The sequence below is a fragment of the Odontesthes bonariensis genome, chromosome 18 (assembly GCF_027942865.1).
Source record: "Odontesthes bonariensis isolate fOdoBon6 chromosome 18, fOdoBon6.hap1, whole genome shotgun sequence".
NCBI lineage: Eukaryota > Metazoa > Chordata > Actinopteri > Atheriniformes > Atherinopsidae > Odontesthes > Odontesthes bonariensis.
In genome coordinates this window covers 32,736,114-32,757,737 of record NC_134523.1, presented here as the reverse complement: position 1 = coordinate 32,757,737, position 21,624 = coordinate 32,736,114, and the positions used below count along the sequence as shown (strand labels likewise).

At 42.4% G+C, this 21,624-nt stretch overlaps 1 protein-coding gene across 1 annotated transcript in view; it reads right to left on the bottom strand.

The window, feature by feature from the left end:
• The window catches only part of asns (asparagine synthetase), a 30,889-nt gene extending 15,287 nt beyond the window's left edge, over positions 1–15,602 (bottom strand). Inside the window, exons 1-5 of the mRNA XM_075449055.1 lie at positions 15,528–15,602; positions 8,380–8,635; positions 5,646–5,883; positions 5,354–5,539; positions 5,171–5,272 (exon numbers count right to left, since the gene is read on the bottom strand). Coding sequence (XP_075305170.1) covers positions 5,171–5,272; positions 5,354–5,539; positions 5,646–5,883; positions 8,380–8,628 — 775 coding nt within the window. The 5' untranslated portion in view covers positions 8,629–8,635; positions 15,528–15,602. The remainder of the gene's footprint in view (positions 1–5,170; positions 5,273–5,353; positions 5,540–5,645; positions 5,884–8,379; positions 8,636–15,527) is intronic.
• Positions 15,603–21,624: the final 6,022 nt, after the last annotated feature.

The window sequence follows — 21,624 nt, the reverse complement described above, 5'->3', positions numbered from 1 at the left end:
TTTTTTTATTAACAAGACAAGTGTTAAGTGATTACCAAGACAAGTTAAACGTGAACTAGTGCGCAGAGCGCAAACGAGTGAGGCTTCAAGTTGCGAGCCAGAGACAATTACGGGAGACGCATAACGGATCAGCCATTTCTTTCCAAAAAAATAAAAAAATAAATAACGACAGTAAAATGAGAAAGATATCGAGAAGACTACTTCACAAGGACAATTTGCCTAAACGTCCCATTATATCAAGGTGCCAGTAGGCTATTATAGGCCTAAGCGTTTGTTACTTAAAAATATGTGCTTTGTTCAGTGTTCAGGCAGAGACAACATAACGGAACTGTTTTTTTTTTTTTTTTTTCAAAAATAAATTAATGTTGATAATAATAATAATACAACAACAAAAAAGATGTGGAAACGTAGGCTGCTTAATAAGAACACGCAACAAGGGAAGGCCTTTATATCCGGATATACAAGATATGTATAAGGATAACATCACAACGCCAGTTTAGTTTTTGTTTAAAAATATGAGCATATTCACATGCTCGGGTGTCAGACGTGACCGAATTCTGGTCACCGTCAGTCCTGCCGCTGAGAAAACCCGTTCGGACGGGACAGACGTGGCCGGGATGCACAAGTACATCTTCGCTAATTTCGCCAACCTCGGGAACCGAACTCCGTTGTCTCTCCACCAGTCGGTTGGGTTACAACCCAGTGGTGGCGGTGTCTCCCGCAGGTAGTTCTGAAATTCCGCATCGATGCCAGTCTCGTGATGAGTGGCATAGTTATCTCCAAGAAGCAGTGACATTGCCGAGACATGGCACTGTGAGCCCGCAGCACCAGTGTTTGCGTAGGCAGACGCAACCTCGTCCCCATCCAGTGGAGCAGTCTCCTCTTCACTGGTCCCCACTTCCGTGGCCAAGTGAACCAGTTTTGCGTTGGCAACCACTCTCTGTGCTGGTGAAAGAAAGCCTAAATGCTTGTGGCGTGGGTCCAGCATCGTTGCCATCATGCTGACGGATGATACAAACTCAGACTGCGCCTGTATATCGTAGAAAATAAAAATTAAAGTTACAAATTGCTCTAGAATCTAGATAACGCAGCAGATAGGCTAAGCAAACGGTGTAACTAGTCAAAATCTAACAATGGTCATTTAATCGGATATCATATGATATATCACACAAATTAAGGCTTCCAAAACAGTTAAACTTACATGCATTCGCTTGATGAGGGAGGACCGCACTTTTTCCTTGAATTCGACGAGTCTGGGGGCGTCTTCTTCACTGCGAAGGAGGTGGATATTGACGAGCCCAAAGGTAACCGGATAGATGTTTGAAATGGAAACGTGTTCTTCGGCAGACATAACTGTGGTGGCACATTTAAGCGCTGACAGCACAGGCTGCGCGGCTTCCATCAACTGCCAATACTCATCCTTCAGCTCCAGCACCCTGGCATCTTGAAGCTTGGTTACGTTTCAATCCGATAGCACAGCGACAACAGCCCAACGCTGCTCCACAAGCCGATCGAACATCTCGCACACGGAGTTCCACCGTGTTTTGCATGACTGGATAAGCCGGTGAGTTGCGAGCCCCATCTGTTCTTGCTTCTTTTGCAGTGCTGTGGTTGCTGCTGTGCTGTGATTAAAGTGGCTAACAAGCTTACTGGCCGCTGATATTACCCGATGTAAGTACAGTGCAAACCCGTCATTGATGGCCAACTGTAAAGTGTGGGCAAAGCAAGGGCATGAAATCCAGGTCACTCTGGTAGCATTGTTGGCAGCAACAATATTGGCTGCGTTATCGTGAACGCATGCAATAACTCGGCCTTCAAGACCCCACTGCCCTACAGCTTCGTTTAGCTTTTCAGCGAGGTGGTCAGCTGTATGCCGCCCTGGCAGGCTTTCGGTGAGCAGAACAGCCGAGTTGACTTTCCAGTCATCGCTGATATAGTGGCAGGTGATCGTGATGTAACTCTCCGACGTTAATGCGGTCCAGCAGTCAGTTGTTATAGCCACTTTCCCGGCCAATGTCAACTTACTAGCCAGCTCCTGCGTCCGCTGTTTGTAATGAGTTTCGATCCGCCTCGTCACGGTGCGTCTTGACGGCATGGTGTATTCGGGTTCCAGAAACTGTACTAAGTCCTGAAAACCTTTGCCCTCCACGGCACTGATGGGGAGCATGTCAGTTTCAATCATCTTCGCCATCAGTTCGGTGATCTTCTCTGCTCGATGTGCGCTGCAGCTCCTTCTGCTCTGTGTTAACACCGAGTCAATGCTAGGCTGAGATAAAGATGAACCACCACCGTCTATCACAAGGCTTGGATGCGCATTTTTTAAGTGATACATCATTGTAGTAGTCGATGAATTGTATTTGTAATTTGCATTGCAGTGCACTATGTCATTTTCTAAACGAAAATGTTCCCACGCCACACTTCGCCGCGACCTCTTCATGATTAGAACTAGGCGATGACGTACGGAAGCTCGCATTAGGCAAGGCATGGTAATGGTGAAATGTTGCCCCCTGCTGCCCATATTTTGTCGGTGGCACAGGGAAATGCATTGCATTGTTTGAGGACGTGCACTAATAACCTACATTCGGATTGTTTAAAAAAAAAAAAAAAAAAAAACATTCGGTTCGTCGAACAAAGTGAATTTCGTCGACCAAATTCTTAATGATCAATCATCGATTAATCGATTAATTATGCCCATCCCTAGCGCAGATACGAGCATGAAAATTGGCATGGGCAGTCTCCATTGGTCACTTGACAAGAAAATTGTCCCAGCAACTTAAAATTTCAAGAAAAGTTGGCGGCTATTTTTCAAGATGGTCACTACCTTGGTCGAACAATTCAGTCTTTCATGACGGATCTACAGTGTGTTGGCGGTCAGAGCTCTTTCTACCAGCTCATCAGAAAGAATGTGACATCTTTCTTCAGGCATGAGCCAGCTCGCAGTGGAACTAATGCCAAGATGAAGGTCCTTAAGGATGCCTACCAACTTTTCTCCAGACTATTTATCTCTTGCCAAAACCGGCAGTGTGACTTGGAAGAGTTTTTCATGCATGAGAACCAATCAGCTCCCGCCTCTCTGTGGTCATGGGAAACTCCACACATGCACCAAATCATACCCGTCTGATATCCTACAAGCAAAAGTGGCATTGCCGGAAAAAAGCCAGAATCAGATGTCCTCACAGTGAATGGATCGGCTATGGTGAACACACTGCCACCACGTTCACCCAAGACATTTGATGAGTATGCAAGGACTGACATACTTCCAAGAATAGAGACATACAGCCATGTATACAAGCGAACGGACATTGTGTTCGATGTATACTGGCAGTCCAGTCTGAAGTCTGAGGCCAGGTCAAAACAGGGAAAAGCAATCAGAACGAGAGTAACAGGCACAGGCAAAACTCCATCAAACCGGCAAAGCTTCGTACGGGATGAAAACAACAACCAGGAACTGTTTCATTTTGTAGCTGATAAAGTTAGAGACATGAAAACAGCCAATATAGTCATTGTAACAAAGGGGTACCATGCTGTTAGCAATCAAGCTGCTAACCTGGATGCAGTAGCCCCATGTAGTCATGAAGAGGCAGACACACGCATTTTTCTACATGTCTAGCATGCAGTGAATGAAGGACACAAATCTGTAATGATCGATGCCAATGACACAGATATTGTAGTCATAGCCACTTCTGTTATGCCCTCTTTGATGCAACTTGGCCTTGAGAAAATGTGGGTGACTTTCAGCAAAGGAGAGAAGACGAGATGGATTCCAATACATGAAGCGGTTTCAGCCACAGGACCAGAGAAAACACGTGGTATCCTCTTCTTCCATTCCTTCAGTGGTTGGGATGTTGTGCCAGCCTTCCATGGCAAATCAAAGAAGTAGGCCTGAAAACATGGGTTTGTGATGAGGTCTCAAACACATTTGCAGTGGATGACAGCGACCTGCAACCTTTGGAGAGATTCGTTGTGCTAATGTATGACAGATCCAGCGATGTCACAACTGTGAATGAGGCGAGGCTTGATCTCTTTGCCAGAAAACAAAGACCATATGACCTGATCCCACCAACTAAAGCAGCACTCAAGGAGCATGCCAAATGTGCATCTTATGAAGCTGGATATGTGTGGGGACAGGCATTAAAGCAACAACCGGAAATGCCAAGCCCATCCGACTGAGGATGGATGAAAAAAGATGAGGAGTGGAAAATCTTTTGGACTCCTCTTCCACCTATTGCAGAGAGTTGTTGGGAGTTGACCAAATGCAGGTGTGCCAAGGCATGTACTGGAAGGTGTAAGTGCTTCAGATATGGACTCACTTGCACATGTCTGTGTAGTTGCCCCTACTAATTGCTCAATTCTTTTTTGGAGCACTGTCCATTCAGCACCACAGCTGTGCTATTTTACTAATCTTCCTTTTTGTTTTCCCATCCCTTAGTATTCATTTGACAACGTAACTGTCTGTTTGTGTAGGCCTTAAAAAACAAACAAAAAAAACTGCCCTGTGACTGTTACCTTGTCGTGGTAAGGGAGCTTGTGTACTTCACTGAACCCTGAGAGCTACGACGTTAGGAGGCAACTCCTGGCAGGTTTTACCACATCGGACAGGTCAAGGGTGAGGAGTTAGACAAAACACAGTAAAAAGAAAACAAAAAAAACAACACACTTTTTAGGAACTCAAACTAACATGAGAAAATATATCATTTAAAGATCCAGGTGGCAAATTCGAAGAATCGCTGCCATCTTGAAATTTCAAGTGGCTGGGAGCATTTTCTTGTCAAGTGACACATGGAGGCTGCCCATGCCAATTTTCATGCCTATATTGCCAACCAAACAATTACATGACTTAATTGTTATACCAAGGTGGTGGCCATGTTGAAAAATGGCCACCAACTTGAAATTCCAAGTGGCTGGGACAATTTTCTAGTCAAATGACTCATGGAGACTGCTCGTGCTCGATTATGTGACTTATCTTTTTTTTTTTTTTTTTAATTCTCCAAATACAATTAAGCTGGTCAATAATAACTTTGTTGGTACTTTTTGGTTAAAATAGACGTTTTTCTCGCATTTTTAGAAAACTTGTATTTCAATAGAGAATCCTGTGTCAGCCCAGTATTTATGACAGTCTCTCATGAAGCAGCCACAGGAATTGCTTGGGGACAGAAATGGTAGACGTTACCTGACAGCAGACAACCAATTCTCCTGTGAGCCATTAGGCGTTTCCTCACAGCATTTTCAAACAGGGTTCTGATGTTGCTTTTCACAGTTTCCTCATCGAAACCTGTGGAGATGCAATTTTCTTTTTGATACCATATAAAGAGCCAACATTTGTAAATAAAGAAAGAAATGGACAGTTTCTTACCAACAGACAGTGTCTCCACAGTATCATACATGGCATGAGCAGGCTCTTTAGTGCAGCAATGAAACTGCTCCATCTGAATAGATTTAACTTTGCCATTTGGCTTCAAATCAAATACCTCAAAGTGCCCAGGGAGAAAGGGGACAATGTTGGCTGGCGTGGCCATTGAATGGGTGATATCTGTAAGACCTGTAATCAAAATAACAAGTTAATCAATAATAACAATAATAACAATAATAACTCAAGCTTAAAAAAGTTGCAAGATTTGAGTTGGGGTTAGAAACTAGCCTATTACCTTTGGCCTCTGAACAGACTGCAAGGAATCCATCATCTGTGAGGAGTTTGAACAAGGGCCGCACACCATACGTATCCCTTCCTATATGGACCTTTCTGTTGGCAGTGTCCAGCAGAATGAAAGCAAAGACACCATCCAGGAGAGAAGCCATCTTCTTGATGCCAAAACGATCATAGAGATGGAGCAAAACCTCACCATCCATTTTAGTTTGGTAATCAAAGTCAAACTGTTTCTTCAACTGAAAGAACAAAAAGATCAGCTTGAGAAAATGGAAAAACATTTCATGAGTCATAGCAAGATGTGAGATCGCTTGCTACAATCAACAATACACAGCCTGCAATTTGATTGTTGTGTACATTTCAATGTCAATGGACAATGCTGCAGACAGCATGGCATAGATTTATGAACCCAATAGGTTGGTCAGACTACAAGCATGTCTTAAAGACATAAAGACCTGGATGACTCAGAACTGTCTGCTTCTAAATTCAGACAAACTGAAGTTGTTATCTTTGGACATGAATGCTTCAGGGAGAAATTGTCTAGCTATATAGTTACTCTAGATGGTATTTCCTTGGCTTCTAGTTCTACAGTGAGGAACCTTGGAGTTATTTTTGACCAGAATTGATCATTTGACTCGCATATAAAACAAGTTTCTAGGACTGCCTTCTTTCATCTTGGTAATATTGTTAAAATCAGGAACATCTTGTCTCAGAGTGATGCAGAAAAACTGCTCCATGCATTTGTTACTTGAAGACATTGATCACACTCTTTTGTTTCAACAGGATTTTATGTATTCTTTTATGCATTTTATGAATTATTCTCCTTACATATAAAGCTCTTAATGACCGAGCTCCATCTTATCTTAAAGATCTCATTGTAAGATATTTTCCTAACAGAGCACTTCGTTCCCAAACTGCAGGTTTACTTGAGGTTCCCAGAGTTTCTAAAAGTAGAATGGGAGGCAGAGCCTTCAGTTATCAGGCCCCTCTCTGTGGAACCAGCTGCCAGTTTGGGAGGCAGAGCCTTCAGTTATCAGGCCCCTCTCTGTGGAACCAGCTGCCAGTTTGGGAGGCAGAGCCTTCAGTTATCAGGCCCCTCTCTGTGGAACCAGCTGCCAGTTTGGGAGGCAGAGCCTTCAGTTATCAGGCCCCTCTCTGTGGAACCAGCTGCCAGTTTGGGAGGCAGAGCCTTCAGTTATCAGGCCCCTCTCTGTGGAACCAGCTGCCAGCTTGGGAGGGAGAGCCTTCAGTTATCAGGCCCCTCTCTGTGGAACCAGCTGCCAGTTTGGGAGGCAGAGCCTTCAGTTATCAGGCCCCTCTCTGTGGAACCAGCTGCCAGTTTGGGAGGGAGAGCCTTCAGTTATCAGTTCCCTCTCTGTGGAACCAGCTGCCAGCTTGGGAGGCAGAGCCTTCAGTTATCAGGCCCCTCTCTGTGGAACCAGCTGTCAGTTTGGGAGGCAGAGCCTTCAGTTATCAGGCCCCTCTCTGTGGAACCAGCTGCCAGTTTGGGAGGGAGAGCCTTCAGTTATCAGGCCCCTCTCTTGTGGAATAAGCTGCCAGTTTGGGAGGGAGAGCCTTCAGTTATCAGGCCCCTCTCTGTGGAACCAGCTGCCAGTTTGGGAGGGAGAGCCTTCAGTTATCAGGCCCCTCTCTGTGGAACCAGCTGCCAGTTTGGGAGGGAGAGCCTTCAGTTATCAGGCCCCTCTCTTGTGGAATAAGCTGCCAGTTTGGGAGGGAGAGCCTTCAGTTATCAGGCCCCTCTCTTGTGGAATAAGCTGCCAGTAAATGTCCGGGAAGCAGACACCCTTTCCACTTTTAAGACCAGGCTTAAAACTTTCCTTTCTGATAAAGCTTATAGTTAGGGATGGCTCAGGTGATCCTGAAACATCCCATAATTAAGCTGCTATAGGCCCAGCCTGCCGGGGAACCTCCCATGATGCACCTCTTCTCACTCTGTTCTCTTTCCTCTCCATGGACATATGATATTATGTACATGTGACACTATTGTGGTCATTAACTCGTGTTTCCCTGTTCCAACAGATATCCTTTGAATGGTGTTACAGTGTTTGTTGTCCCCTCTTTTCTGTCCTCTCAAACCCCAGCTGGTGGAGGCGGATGGCCACCCTTCCTGGTTCTGGTTCTGCCAGAGGTTTCTTCCTGTTAAAAGTGACTGGATAGTGTAGTGGTGAGATTGCTGCCCCTCATGTGGGTGACTGGGGTTTAAATCCTGACCTCCCCCTGTATGAAAGGTACTACCTCCAGTAGAAGTCCTTAGGCAAGCCCCCCTTACACTACCAGTCTGAGTGTGAGTCCCTCTGGATAAAAGCATTTGCCAAATGCATACACATAAAAGGGAGTTTTTATTCTTTCCCCTGTCACCTTGTGCACACTCAGGATGGGTGATTGGACTGAAGAGAAGTTTCAGTGTAATCTGTTGGTTTCCTTTTTTTTTTTTTTTTTTTTTATATGTAAATTGGCTCTGAATGTATGAATTGGTCTCAATTGGCTTGTATTGGACTCCATCTTAAAAAGTGCCTTGAGATGACGTTTGCTGTTGAATGAAGCTAAATAAATAAAACTTAATCGAATTTACCCGAATTAAATGTTTAAAATTCCGTTGAACAATTTTACCAATCCATGCAAACATTTCATCCACGGTGATGTAAACCCTGCATCTGGGGGAAAAACTGTCAGTCAACTAAAACTGGCACAGAACAGCAGAAAGCATGTCTTACCGTGTGATGGTTGTAAATCTCTCCATTGTAGCAGAACCACAAGTAAGGAAACTTCTTGATCCGCAAGGGCTGCATACCATACAGCTGATCCACAATTGCCAGACGGTGGAAGCCAAAGCAACAGCTGGTAAAGCCATTGACATTTTCAAAGCGGAAAGCATCGGGGCCCCTGTGAGCGATCTTCATGGCACACATGCACTGAACTGACAGGCACTCATCGCTGCCGAACAATGCCCAGATACCACACATTTCAGACCTGTGGAGGATGGGGGGGAAAGAGGAGGCAGATACTGTTGATTAGTATGCAGTCTGATTACAGGACAACAGAAAAATAAATCTAAAACAACTAAAATTCAAACTAAAACTTTAGGCCAGTGCCAAGGAATAACTGACAAAGCTTTGCCTTCTATGGGCAAAGGGAAACAAGTCAAAAGGAGACTCCGCTCAGTCACAGCACATTGTCAGTTACACTACTGCCTGCCAAGCGCCTTAAGCACAACTTTAAGAGCCCCACCTTTGATATTAGAATTCAAACTTTCCTTTTCGATAAAGCTTATGGTTTGGATTGGCTGGGGTGGTCTTGAGCTCCATCACTGGAGGTCTCTTCCTATCAACATGGAGTTTTTCCATCGTCGCCGACCACGGTCTGCATGCCCAGGGCAGGGATGAATCTAGCTGAATGTGATCTGTTGGTTTTTTTGGCCAGGCTCCTTTTCATTAATTGGGACTAGATGAATACCATCATAATGATCAGGATTTTTTTGGACTCGTATTGGACTAGTTTACTTTCTCTGTAATTGCCCTGATATGACTTTTTTGTAAATTAGAACTTTATAAATAACTGCTGCAGGTAGGACACGCCCACTTCCCTGTTGTGAGCAGCATGGCTGCAGTTGCAGAGAGAGACTGAGGGAGAAGAGAAAAAAAAAGGAGTTGGAAAAAGGAGGAGAAAATGAGTGAAACTGGGGTCGAAGAAGGCGATAATAATGCAGATTACGAAGGCGACGACATGTCCACACCTGAGTCCGACGAAATGTTCGATAAAAAAAGGAAACGCGTTGGCAGTTGTGTGGACGTGGTCTGGATATGTGAAAGGCAACGAGGAGCAGACAAAGCCAATCTGCAAAATATGCCGGCAGTTGGTACCAACCAGGACGGGAAACACAACCAATTCTTTTTTCACCTGAAACGGCACCATCCCAGTGCTTATGCAGAGTGTGACTCTGCGGCTCAAGCTAACCCACTCCCCCTGCTGTTAGCGTCGCTAGCAGAAAACAACAGTCAATCCAGACGTGTTTTGCAGCCGTTGCCCCATATGATAAGCAGTCAAAGCGGAGCAAAAATATAACAATATTGCCTTGTTAAAGATATTATGCCCCTAAGCACAGTGGAGAAGGACGGCTTCAGGAAACTGATCAAAGTGTTGGACCCCAGGTGCCAGCTTCCTGGCAGGAAGTACTTCTCGCAAACGGCTCTGCCACAGCTTTATGATGAATGCCGTCATAAGCTTGAAATTCATCTTAAGGATGTAAAATGCTTTGCCACCACCACCGATCTTTGGTCTAGCCGTACATCTGGGCCATATACGAGTCTCACAATTCATTTTATTGACGAGGAGTGGGCTCTGCATAGCAAATGTTTACAGACGGTATACTTTCCAGAGAACCATACTGGGGAAATAATCAGCCGGGGACTGAAGGATGCACTCAAATCCTGGGGCCTTAGGGAAGACCGACCGGTGTGCATCACAACAGACAATGAGGCAAACATTGTCAAAGCTGTTTCCCTCTAAGGCTGGACCCGGCTGCAGTGCTTTGGTCATTGGCTGCACCTTTGGTAGGTTCATGATGATATCAAAGGAAATACTTATGCCAACATTATATTTTCAGCTCCAATAATAGCTCTCAGCAATGATTTTTTTTACTGTTGTCCATAAAGGCGAAAGTAATGTAAATTTTTTACCTATTCTTATAATGATTGATATGATTTATTCTTAAAGTATATCTTCTCAAAACTGGTAACTGGGACTCAGTAGCTAAGTAATCGTGGCACCTGGTCAGAGGTCATTTCTGATGTGTATAAATCAGAATAAAATGAGGAATGTGTCTGAAAACATAATGTACACAACAGTGTACATTCTACATCTCTCAATTTACCAATGTACAGGCTATGATGTATTGGAATTTAGAGTTAATTGTATTACTGTACTCAACTTAAATTGAGGAAAAACAGGGACAACACCAGTGTAGTCTAAGTGTATTATCATATCAAGGATGTCATGGCAATGTTATGATTTATTATCATAAGACAGACTATTTTTTTAAATAATTATTACCTTTATCATCTACAGAGGGAAGTGTGAGAGACAAGAGAATAGAAAGAGCCATGGGTGTGTGCAAAAAAGTGGTTGGTGCCTTCTCTTTCTCATGGAGAAAGAAGAAAGAACTAGCAGCTGCACAAATGGAGCTTGACCTACCTAAGCACCGGTTGATAACAGAATCACCTACTAGGTGGGGCTCTCGCCATGCAAGGATAGCATGAGTACTGGAGCAAGAGAAGGCCATTTCCAAGGTTTTATCTGCTGATAGAAAAACAAGGCATCTGGCTCCCTCATGGCAAGACATCGAGGTCTTGGAGTCCATCCACAAGGCCCTTGTTGAGTTCACCGATGCCCTCTCTGGTGAAGCCCATTCAGTCTCTTGTGTGAAACCGGTCCTACAGCTCTTCAATAAGGAGGTCTTAAAGCCAGAAGAGCATGACACAGAGCTAACCAAGGCCATCAAAACCACTATCACCACCTACTTAAATGGAAAATATGATGATGCTGCCACTGATGACCTCCTTAGCACGGCATCCCTCGTTGATCCTCGGTTCAAGACCCGCTACATCCAAGGTGACAAGGTAGAGGCTGTGAAATTCAGAGCTGTGGCACAGACCCTGGGTGACTCTCACATCCAGATTGGGCGGAGGCGGGGCAGATGCTACAGCTTCAGCTCCACCAGCCAAAATGCAGAAGAAGACACTGGGCAGCTTTTTCAGGAAGCCTTGCTCGGTTTCTCCCTCTGGTCTAACAGATGAGCAGGATGTTGAGGCTGAACTGAAAAGTTAGCTGCTAGCTCCAGCAGCAGACAGTGAGACCAATCCCTGGCAGGGTGGAAAACCCACTCCACAACATACCCCAGAGTGAGCTTCCTAGCAAAGCGGTACCTCCGTATTCCGGCCACCAGCTCACCCTCGGAGCGTGCTTTTAGTACAAGTGGAAATATCGTGTCCTGCCATAGAGCAGCTTTAAAGCCAGACTTGGTGGACAGCCTTGTCTTTCTTGCAAAAAACCTGTAACGGGGTAAATGATGTTCACTAGTGCCCAAGAATACCTATAACTGGTTTACTATGCTTACACATTGTGCAATTTTGGCTCAGATTTCATTCTACTTTCATTTTTCAGGTAGTTTTTGTTCCAGGGCCATGTTTACTCTTTTTATACTTGAGATGTTCACTGTCCAGCCAGCTGTTAGTTTATACTACAATGTTTCAATAAGTAAAAGCTTGCTTGTATTATTTTGTAAATGGAGATGACTCATGTTTGCAATTACAAATGATGTGTAAAACCTACCTAACGAGTTTAAAATATTTTTATTTTTATATTTTTCAATACCTCCAAAAAACCTCTGGAGGTATAATGTTGCTAGAATGGTTTAGTTTGTCTTACAATTTAGCACTTTAATGTGTCAGAGGGTGTGATCCACATGTTAACCATTTAGTTTTGTGCTAATATTTGAGATTATTATTATTAAAAAGTGTTTAAGTTGTTTACAAATTCAAAAAATTGGAAAAAATAGTGAAAAGTGACCACCAGCCACTTAGTTTGCACTTGCTAAAGAGCGCTGCTCTGAATGTTCTTTTGCCAGTTGTCGGCCCTCCTGTTATTAAACTTTATCGTGAAGTTTCAGTGATTCTCTTGTTTCTTCAAGCTTCAGGATGCCCCTCACACAGGCAGTATCTGCAAAAACTACATATCAAGATAAGAATCGAGATGGATCAATATGGAAAAACCTATGGTAATAACATTTTCCTCCATATGGCCCAGCCCTAGTGCAGGTGCATTAAAGTCTTTACGGATATTTTTAACATCTCTCTCTGCCAAGCTGCTCTGCCCACCTGTTTCAAGAGCCCATCAAGGGACCATCCAGAGCGCCCTAACCTACTGCATCTCTTCCTGGTTCAGGAACAGCAGAGCAGAGACTGAGCAGATACAGGAGCATCCGAACGAGGACCTCTCAACCTCAAAACACTTTCTTCCTGCCCGCTGTTAGACTGCTAAACGCAAAGCAATCCCCGGCGGTCTGCCCCCTCTATGCACTTTAACTTTTAAGTTAAATACTTAAACGTTTTTTAAATACTGTATTGCAATATTAATTTTAACTGATAATTGCTAAGTTTGCAATGACTTTTTTTAAAGTGTTCTTTTGGTTTTTATGTACACATAAGAATGAGAATACAGTGAATCGGAATGTGAGCTGAAATGAATCGATCTAATCTGACAAACTGCACTGCTGACCTGAGAATGGAAGTTCTGTGTTCAGTTATGATCACATACTTTCTCTGCTTCATATTTCAAGTGATTCATCTTCCAATAAAAGAGACAAAACCATACAGAGTAAGGTCTGAGACATTTTGTCCTGGTGATAATATAGTTACTGTGAATGCTTGTGATCATGATCATGGTGTTGTCTCAGGGTATTCTGCCTGTGCATGTGGATCCTGCTTTGACCAGCCAGGATTGTTGGTATAATCTTTTTTTCTTGGTGGCATGTTTATCTTTTCAGTCATTACTGATCAATGATCCCTACTTTCACCTTCTCTGGACGCCTGACATCACTTCCGGGGAAGAAACCCGGGGCAGCAGACACGATGCTAACTGTGCCCCTGAAGAAAATATTTTCCTTGTAAGATCTAATTGAGCGTTCCGTTTCAATAATTCCATACTTTTTCTTCCACAAATGAATAAATGAAGTCGGCTGTGAACTGGCACGTGGGATCTCAACAAGGGCGTAATTTTGGGTAGGGACGCTAGGGTCACGTCCCTACCAATATTCAGCCCCCTACTCAGGGTCTCCGCAGATCCTTAAAAAGTATTAAAAAGTCTTAAATAAAAAATACTTTTTTTAAGGTCTTAAAATGTCTTAAATTTCGCCGATTTTCGAAGAGTGGCATTAAATTTCATCTGGGCGAAATGAAAGAAAGATATGTCTGGAGAGACGATTTTCTATTGCTCTGTGCACAATATGGCGTTCGAACTTTCGTGTGTGCGCCAGTACTTCCGGTGAAAACTTCCGGTGATTTGACAGCTAGCGCGTCAGGTTAGGGCCAGTGGCCGTAAACAAAGGTTAACTTATAGCCGAGAAGAAAGATGATAATATAACGAAGCTAAAAAGACTAGCTTTCTTCAGTAGCCTAATGCTTACCGATTTAGCAAGCCTAGCAGCCTCGTTGCTAATGCTAGCCGCAGTAACGTTACCAAACATACCCGACGTCAAGGAGTTGGCTGAGCAGGGGCAAGATTATAGGGCTGGCAGTTAACTTCATAATGGGTGAGTGCAGGTTTCATTCACTTGTTTTCATTCTTTCACAGGATTGATTCACTTCATTGGTTTATCCAATTGCTGGCCGCCGAGCCATTATGTGTCTGGATTTGTGTAGGTTACTGATCATGGTTGTTAGCAGTCGATAGTCAGGTTGTGTGATGTGTGTGTGAGTGTGTATTTTTTCTATGGGTACATGCCATTGACTGTATGAGCGGTCTGTGCTCGTTTTTATTTATTTGATAAGATTGGAGATACTTGTCGTGTGGTTTATGCAATGCAAAGTCACTGTCCATAGTCTGTGCTTCACGTGAGTTGTCCAAAGTTCTGGTTTAAGTTAACTTGGGTAGTAAAATCGTTTTGCTAGTTGTAAAAGCACAGTAGACATAACTCGAAAATTAGGTTCAATTATGGATTTATTTTGCTCAGAGCCTCAGACAAACAGACAGACAAATGGCAGCGAAAACACGCTCCTTCGCAGAGGTGTAACAATTGGGCACGATTGTCCTGTGGTGTGTGGTGTTGCCTTGTGCGTTCAAATCTTATGCGATCATGTTGACACACTGATTCAGTATCACTGAAGCACACATTTCACACTGGACTTTTTTTCAACACCGAACAGCCTAGAGTGTAGTTTTTATATATATTTTTGCCGTGGTAATGGTCTTAATTTTTATTCTTAGAGGTCTTAAAAAGGTCTTAAAAGTCATTAAATTTGTTGATAAAAAATGTGCAGATACCCTGCATTATATGAGTTACATTACATAACACTTAGCTGACTTTTGTTATCCAAAGCGACTTATAAGAACACATTATTGGTTACAGTCTCTGGAGCAATGTTGGGTTAGTTGTTTTGCTCAAGGTCACTCCAGTCATGGATGGGGATGTAAACAGAGGTAGCCTAATCGTGGGATTTGAGCCTGCAACCCTGTGATTTAAAGACCAACTCCCTAAACATTAGGATGGCTCGTTAACATATAGCATCTGCATGCCATTAACTTATGATTGGTAATGCAAAAAAAAAAAAAACTGTCGTGGAGCACTTTTGTGTCCCCACCAATGACAAAATCAAAGTTACTCCCTTGGATCTCAACCTTCCAGGAAATCAACTTTCTACTTCTAACTTTTGGCTATCAGCTCACAAAAACTGAAACTAAATCTGAACCAAAGCTCTGAACACATCGGTACCACCTACCCACCCCACCACATGCTTCTGCTCCACGTGCCTAACCGGCTGGCTTTAACCGCCCCTCCATCCTTATCTTCCGTCTCGTAGCTCTACGCTCGTGGGGCAGCAACATCAGGATTTATCTGATATCTTTATACTTTTTTAACACGAAGCCGGTCCACTGGAACGCCGAATTATTATTTATGCCATATCGAAGTCTCAAAACCTCCTCAATAATGATTTAGATGAGTGTACACTTTATGGAATCAGAGCGCGTTCAATTCAAACTTTTTTCCGAATAGATTCTGCTAAGAGGTCAGCTCACGTGGAAGTTTGGGGCCTGAAGAGACTGAAAAGGACCCCCAACTTCCTCATTCGGTCTAAACTCATTCACTTACCTTTTTCTTCTTATAACAAGCCAGAGACGACTGCTGGAACTGTGGTGACACCTGGTTTATATCCGAGGTTAGAGTGATGCAACTGAGGCGGACCGGAAGTGCGGACTGTCTGTAAAATAAAAGCACAGAAACATTCCTCCCACAGGCAGACATACAGGCAGCTATGGACAGAAGTGTCTGATCATTTAGTCTCAAAGCAATGTGCAACATGGTGAAGATGAAAAATCTTAACAGAAATGTTAACTATTTATGTATTTTACAATTAGGTAAAAATCTACTTTGATCCTGTCCAGGGGCGAGGCTAGAGTATTTTTAGTGGTGCCAAGGCCCCACCGTGAGATAGCTTGGCACCCCCTGGCTCAGCACATTTTTAAAATATTATATTATGCAAAAACACTTTTTTTTTGCTCAAGGATGCATTATTTTAGTGGCCATTTTATTTATTTTCTAGCATTTGTTTTTGTTTTAACTCTTTACTCCCAAAATAAATGTTGAGTTATCTTCAATATTTGTCTCAGGCTCACTGTTATCCCTGTCAAGCCACAGTCTTTTGAAATGAAGAGGTCAAAATTTAATGTTGTAGGGGAAAACACTACTCAAAGCAAAACTAATACGGCTCCAAAATTTATAAATGTACTAGTTCGCCTCAATTAGTGATAAATAATGTGCCTCTGTGAGCACTGGGGGCTGGGCCCCCCTAAAGACCAGATCCTAAAATCGCCCCTGATCATGTCTTTATTTCTGCTCACACAGATATCCTAAAATCTTGGCACAACGTTTTATTTTGAAGTTGCATCCACTGGCTCATTTCCTCTGACGGCACATGTCTGCTTGCAACAAAAAGTTCTATTGCATCATCTGCTGACATGTAGGAACATCTTTACAAACGAAAGCTTCCACAAAATACTGTTTTACATGTGGTGAAGTAGCACAAATGCCACTCCTAATACACTCCTTAGATTCCTTTTACTACACATTCCATCGTAAAGCTTTTTCTTACACATTTGCAACATGAGATTTGATGATTTTTTCAGGTTAAGGTTTGGAGGCATGTGCTGGTTTTCCTCACTGTGGAATGATGCTCTGCAGTGATAGAAACTCTCTTTCATTGATGTAAATGCTGTAGGAGCGTAAACACAGACGGTGTTAATGCAATGGTTCATTTCTCAGTCACTTTATAGACGTTTGTTACACACACAGACGTGTGCTTTGTTGGCTTCAGTGTTGGGCCGGTCACCTGCATGTGTGACCTTGCATCAAGGTCAACATATCAAAGCAGATTCCTTATTTTTCTGTGCTCTGAAAAGGAAACCTGAACTATTTAACAAATGTAAAACTTTATTAGAGCACAAAATGAATTGGGTTCATGAGTTGTTATCATGGTTTGTGCAAAACTTTTTTCTTTTCCTTTCAGTGTAATAGTTTGCTGTTTTCAGGGTTTTTTCACCATCTAATGTATCTGTTGTGTCCCAATGATTTGAGTGGTTTTAATGCTATTTTCTGGTGCTGAATGACATCTACTGAAAATCATCATTAGTATTGTTAGTAGACACACTTTTCATCATCCACATAGTAATATTCGTCTCGAAAGCTTAAAAAATAATTTTTGATTGTAATGGCTTTTATATATTTTTACACAAAGGAATAATTAGCTATTCTATAATAGGATTAATAATTAGGTGCATTCGAGGTTTCAGAAAGTTTCCTCCTATAAAAACACAAAAACTGTTATTTTGTTGTACATGACGTTTTCTCATACTTCAGATGATAAAGAAGTTAATTACCACAGTACACAAGACCATTTCTTAAAGGGAAAGGTTTGGCAATGATAATACATTTGTTTAAAGCTATTTTTGCACATAGTTTGTGGTTGATATTTGATTAGTCATGACTGCTTACTGCCATTGGTGGACCCAGATTCTGCTCTTCAGAAGAGTGAGTTCTATTGATCTAACAACCTGAATATTCTTAAAGCCAGACAGTCTGAGGAGCAGTACTGGTTATTTTGTGTATGGACTAGGTTTGTCCTGCTAATTTAAAATGTAGTATACTATATGAATGTTGTTTGGATTGCGATGATACTATATTGAACTGAATTGTACTGAATGACAAATCCCAAAATCAGGAAGAATTTTTGCAGCGTAAACTAGGTTACAAAACAAAGACAACAGAAATGTGTTTAGCCACAGGTGCTACTATCTGTCCCTGCAAGCTGAGATAATGGGCATATAAAGAAAACATAACTCGCTAAAGTTTAGATGCGACGTTATTAATGTCCTTCTGCCGGTCATCAGAAGGGTACAAAACTTGGTACAAAACTTTTAAGCTATGCAGCGCGAGTGCCATCTGCAAAAAGAAGTTAACATAGAACTGTGCAGCAACAATGATATGTTCAGCTTAGGATGTTGAAGAATCTGTGACTTGGGTCAGGCTGAATTATGAAAGTCTTAGGTCCGGTGCCCTTGCAGTGTAGGAGTGCAAATGTGTTGCCTCTTACAATGGGCTGCCAAATACAGGCACAACTGGAAAGATACAAAATGACACCAATAATAGTGTTATGTGTATGGCACTTTTTGTATAAATGTAACAAATTGCTGAACAAAAAGGAATGAGTAAGGTTAAATCTAGATATTCAAGAACTACAAATAAATACAAATCTGTGGCAAACATATCAAGCGTTTATAAAGACCCTCTCAAAGAAGAAAGTTTAAAACAGGATATGAAGGTTGTTAATGTACAGTTTAGCTCGCTGGGATGAGCAGGAGGGTACGGAGGCTCTGTGCCCCATCGCAGCCGTCCCAGGTTCAAGTCTGGCCTGTGGCCCTTTGCTGCATGTGTTCCCCCCTCTCTCTTTCTGTATCCTGTTTCCCATCCAGCTACTCTCAAATAAAGGCCACTGGAGCCATCAAAACCTTTAAAAAAGAAAGTTGTTAATGTTGAGTTTAGTGGGCAGACACTTTGATAAAGTGGAATAAAGCCAGATTCCCTTTGTCACAAAGGGCAATAACTGTATCAAAAGTGCATAATCTATCTGTAAAGCACTGGAGCAAAGTGAGAACTCTATCCACTGGGGGTCAGCGAAGACCCGATGTTCAGCTGCTGCTTTTCATGCTGTTTGTCCCAGAGCTCTACTCACTGTCCAGGAGAGTTTCCCACAGCATCTTTTCTGGGTTGCTTTATAAAAACCAAAACCAAATCAGTTTGACTTTTCTTGCTTCAGGGCTTTGAAATATTGGAAGCCATCGTTTTGCTCTGCATCTACTTTAATAGTACAGAAACTTGATCTAATTCATAAGTTTTGAAGAAGGTTCTCAAACCATAGTGCATGTACATCTTGTGATGTATCATCAAGTACAGCAGCTTTAGAAGTATCTTTAGAACCTGATTTGTATTTAGACGGCTTCTGCCCAGTTGATCTCTCTGAACTAACGACAGCAATAGTCTCTTCTAAACCATCAACTTGTGTTTTAGACCCAATCCCAACCAGACTGTTCAAGGAGGTTTTCCCATTAATCAATACTTCCATATTGGATTTGATCAATCTGTCTTTGTTGACAGGATATGTACCTCAGACTTTTAAGGTTGCTGTAATTAAACCTTTACTTAAAAAACATACTCTTGATTCAGAAGTGTTAGCTCATTATAGACCTATATCCAATCTCCCTTTTATGTCTAAAGTTCTTGAAAAAATAGTTGCAGCTCAGCTTTGTGATCATTTCCACAGAAATAATCTGTTTGAAGAGTTTCAGTCAGGATTCAGAGTGCATCATAGCACAGACACAGCACTGCTGAAAGTTACCAATGATCTCCTCTTAGCCTCTGATAGCGGACTTGTGTCTGTGCTTGTCCTGTTGGATCTCAGTGCTGCATTTGATACGGTCGATCACAGTATCTTATTACACAGACTTGAACATGTTATTGGGATTAAAGGAACTGCATTAGGCTGGTTTAAGTCATATTTATCTGATAGATTTCAGTTTGTTCTTGTAAATGAAGAATCTTCCTCACACACCAGAGTAAGTCATGGAGTTCCTCAGGGTTCTGTGCTTGGACCGATTCTTCTCACTTTATACATGCTTCCATTAGGTAACATTATTAGACAGCATGGCATAAATTTCCATTGCTATCCTGATGATACTCAGCTGTACTTATCTATAAAACCAGATGAACCCAATAGGTTGGTCAGACTATAAGCATGTCTTAAAGACATAAAGACCTGGATGACTCAGAACTGTCTGCTTCTAAACTCAGACAAACTGAAGTCGTTATCTTTGGACCTGAGCGTTTCAGGGAGAAATTATCTAGCTATATAGTTACTCTAGATCAGGGACGTCCACATCCAGTCCTCCAAGGTCGTTGTCCTGCAGGTTTTGGATGTCTCCCTGCTTCAACAACCTTTTAAGACCAGGCTTAAAACTTTCCTTTTTGATAAAGCTTATAGTTAGGGATGGCTCAGGTGATCCTGAAACATCCCATAGTTAAGCTGCAGTCTGCAACTCTTTTTCAAGCATAATGCCTGGAACTGTCCAGGGATTCTGAAAGTAGTACATTAAATACTCCTATACAAAAAAAAATGAGTTCTCTAGGTCCCCTATATGTCCCGCTAGGTCCCTCCAAAGCCAGCAGGTTTGTTTACAAAATTGTAGACCGGACCGGTAAAAGGTAACCAATCAGGTTACGAGCTGGGCTCTGCTGCCTGTCAATCACCGATTGTGCACGCGCGATACAAGGTAGGCTCGTCCCCACGCTTATTTATGTAGACTATTGAACTTCATTACGGGCTAGTCTACTTACTGTGTCTTCCATGATCGCAAATGACAGGTGAGTTGATGAATGAGGAGTCGTGTACGCGCATCAAGTTCTCATGTGTTTTGATGGGGCGGGACAGGAAGTTGAATAACTTTTTATTTTTAGGTTAAAAAATAAGCATTTCTTGCATTTTGCGACTACGGAGGTCACCGTTTTCAACTTCAAGCGTTCTGATAGATCATGTAAACTCTTAAAATGCCAAAAATTAGGACTTTACGTATGACAACAACAAATCCTGCAGACTGCAGCTTTAAGTTGCCATTGGCCTAGACTGCTGGGGGGCCTCATCTGTCACACCTTTCCTCACTTTACTCTCTTTATGTATATGTGATATTATTGTGGTCATTAACTCGTGTTTCCCTGTTCCAACAGGTATCCTTTGAATGGTGTTACAGTGTTTGTTGTCCCCTCTTTTCTGTCCTCTCAAACCCCAGCTGGTGGAGGCGGATGGCCACCCTTCCTGGTTCTGGTTCTGCCAGAGGTTTCTTCCTGTTCAAAGGGAGTCGTTTCTCTCCACAGTCGCCTCAGGCACGCTCAGGACGGGAGATTGGACCCAAAAAGAAAAAGTTTCAGTGCAATCTGTTGGTTTCCTTAGCTAGGAAATAGTTTTTGAATTGGCTCTATATGAATGAATTGGATTATTTTGAATTGAATTAATTGGATTTGATTGGATTACCATTACAATGAATATAACTCCAATTAGCTCGAATTGGACTACATTATTTAAGTGCCTTGAGATGAGATTTTTTTGTAATTTGGCGCTATATAAATAAAACTGAATTGTTGAAGTTTCTCCTGGTCTGTTTGGGAGAGGAAACCTTTAATTCTGTTGATGTTTCTGAGGTGGTAAAAAGCTGCCTTGGTGACAGCTTTGATGTGGCTGCTGAAAGTCAGATCTGAGTCTATCAACACTCCGAGGTTACCAACTCGCTCAGTGATTGTAAGGTCCCGAGTCTCAAGATATATTTCTGTTCACCTCCTTGCTCTCTGTTATATTATTTTCTGTTATCTTCTTCAGCTGTTTTCAACAGTCCTAAATAACTGTTTTTCCTCCCTAAAGGCTTTCTTTTTGATGTTTAGTAGCTTTTTCAGCTGACTGATGATGATTCAGGGTCTGTAAGTGGGAAGCACCTTACAGTCACCGAGTCAAGCTCAGTGATGGTATTAGCATCATCTCCACTCCGTGGACTTAAATCGTCCCCGCAGTTCTTCTTCAGCCTCCTCAGACCATTTTTTCTCAAAGCCCATCCAGGGACGGGTTGCCGTCTAACTTTAATCGGTTACTAAC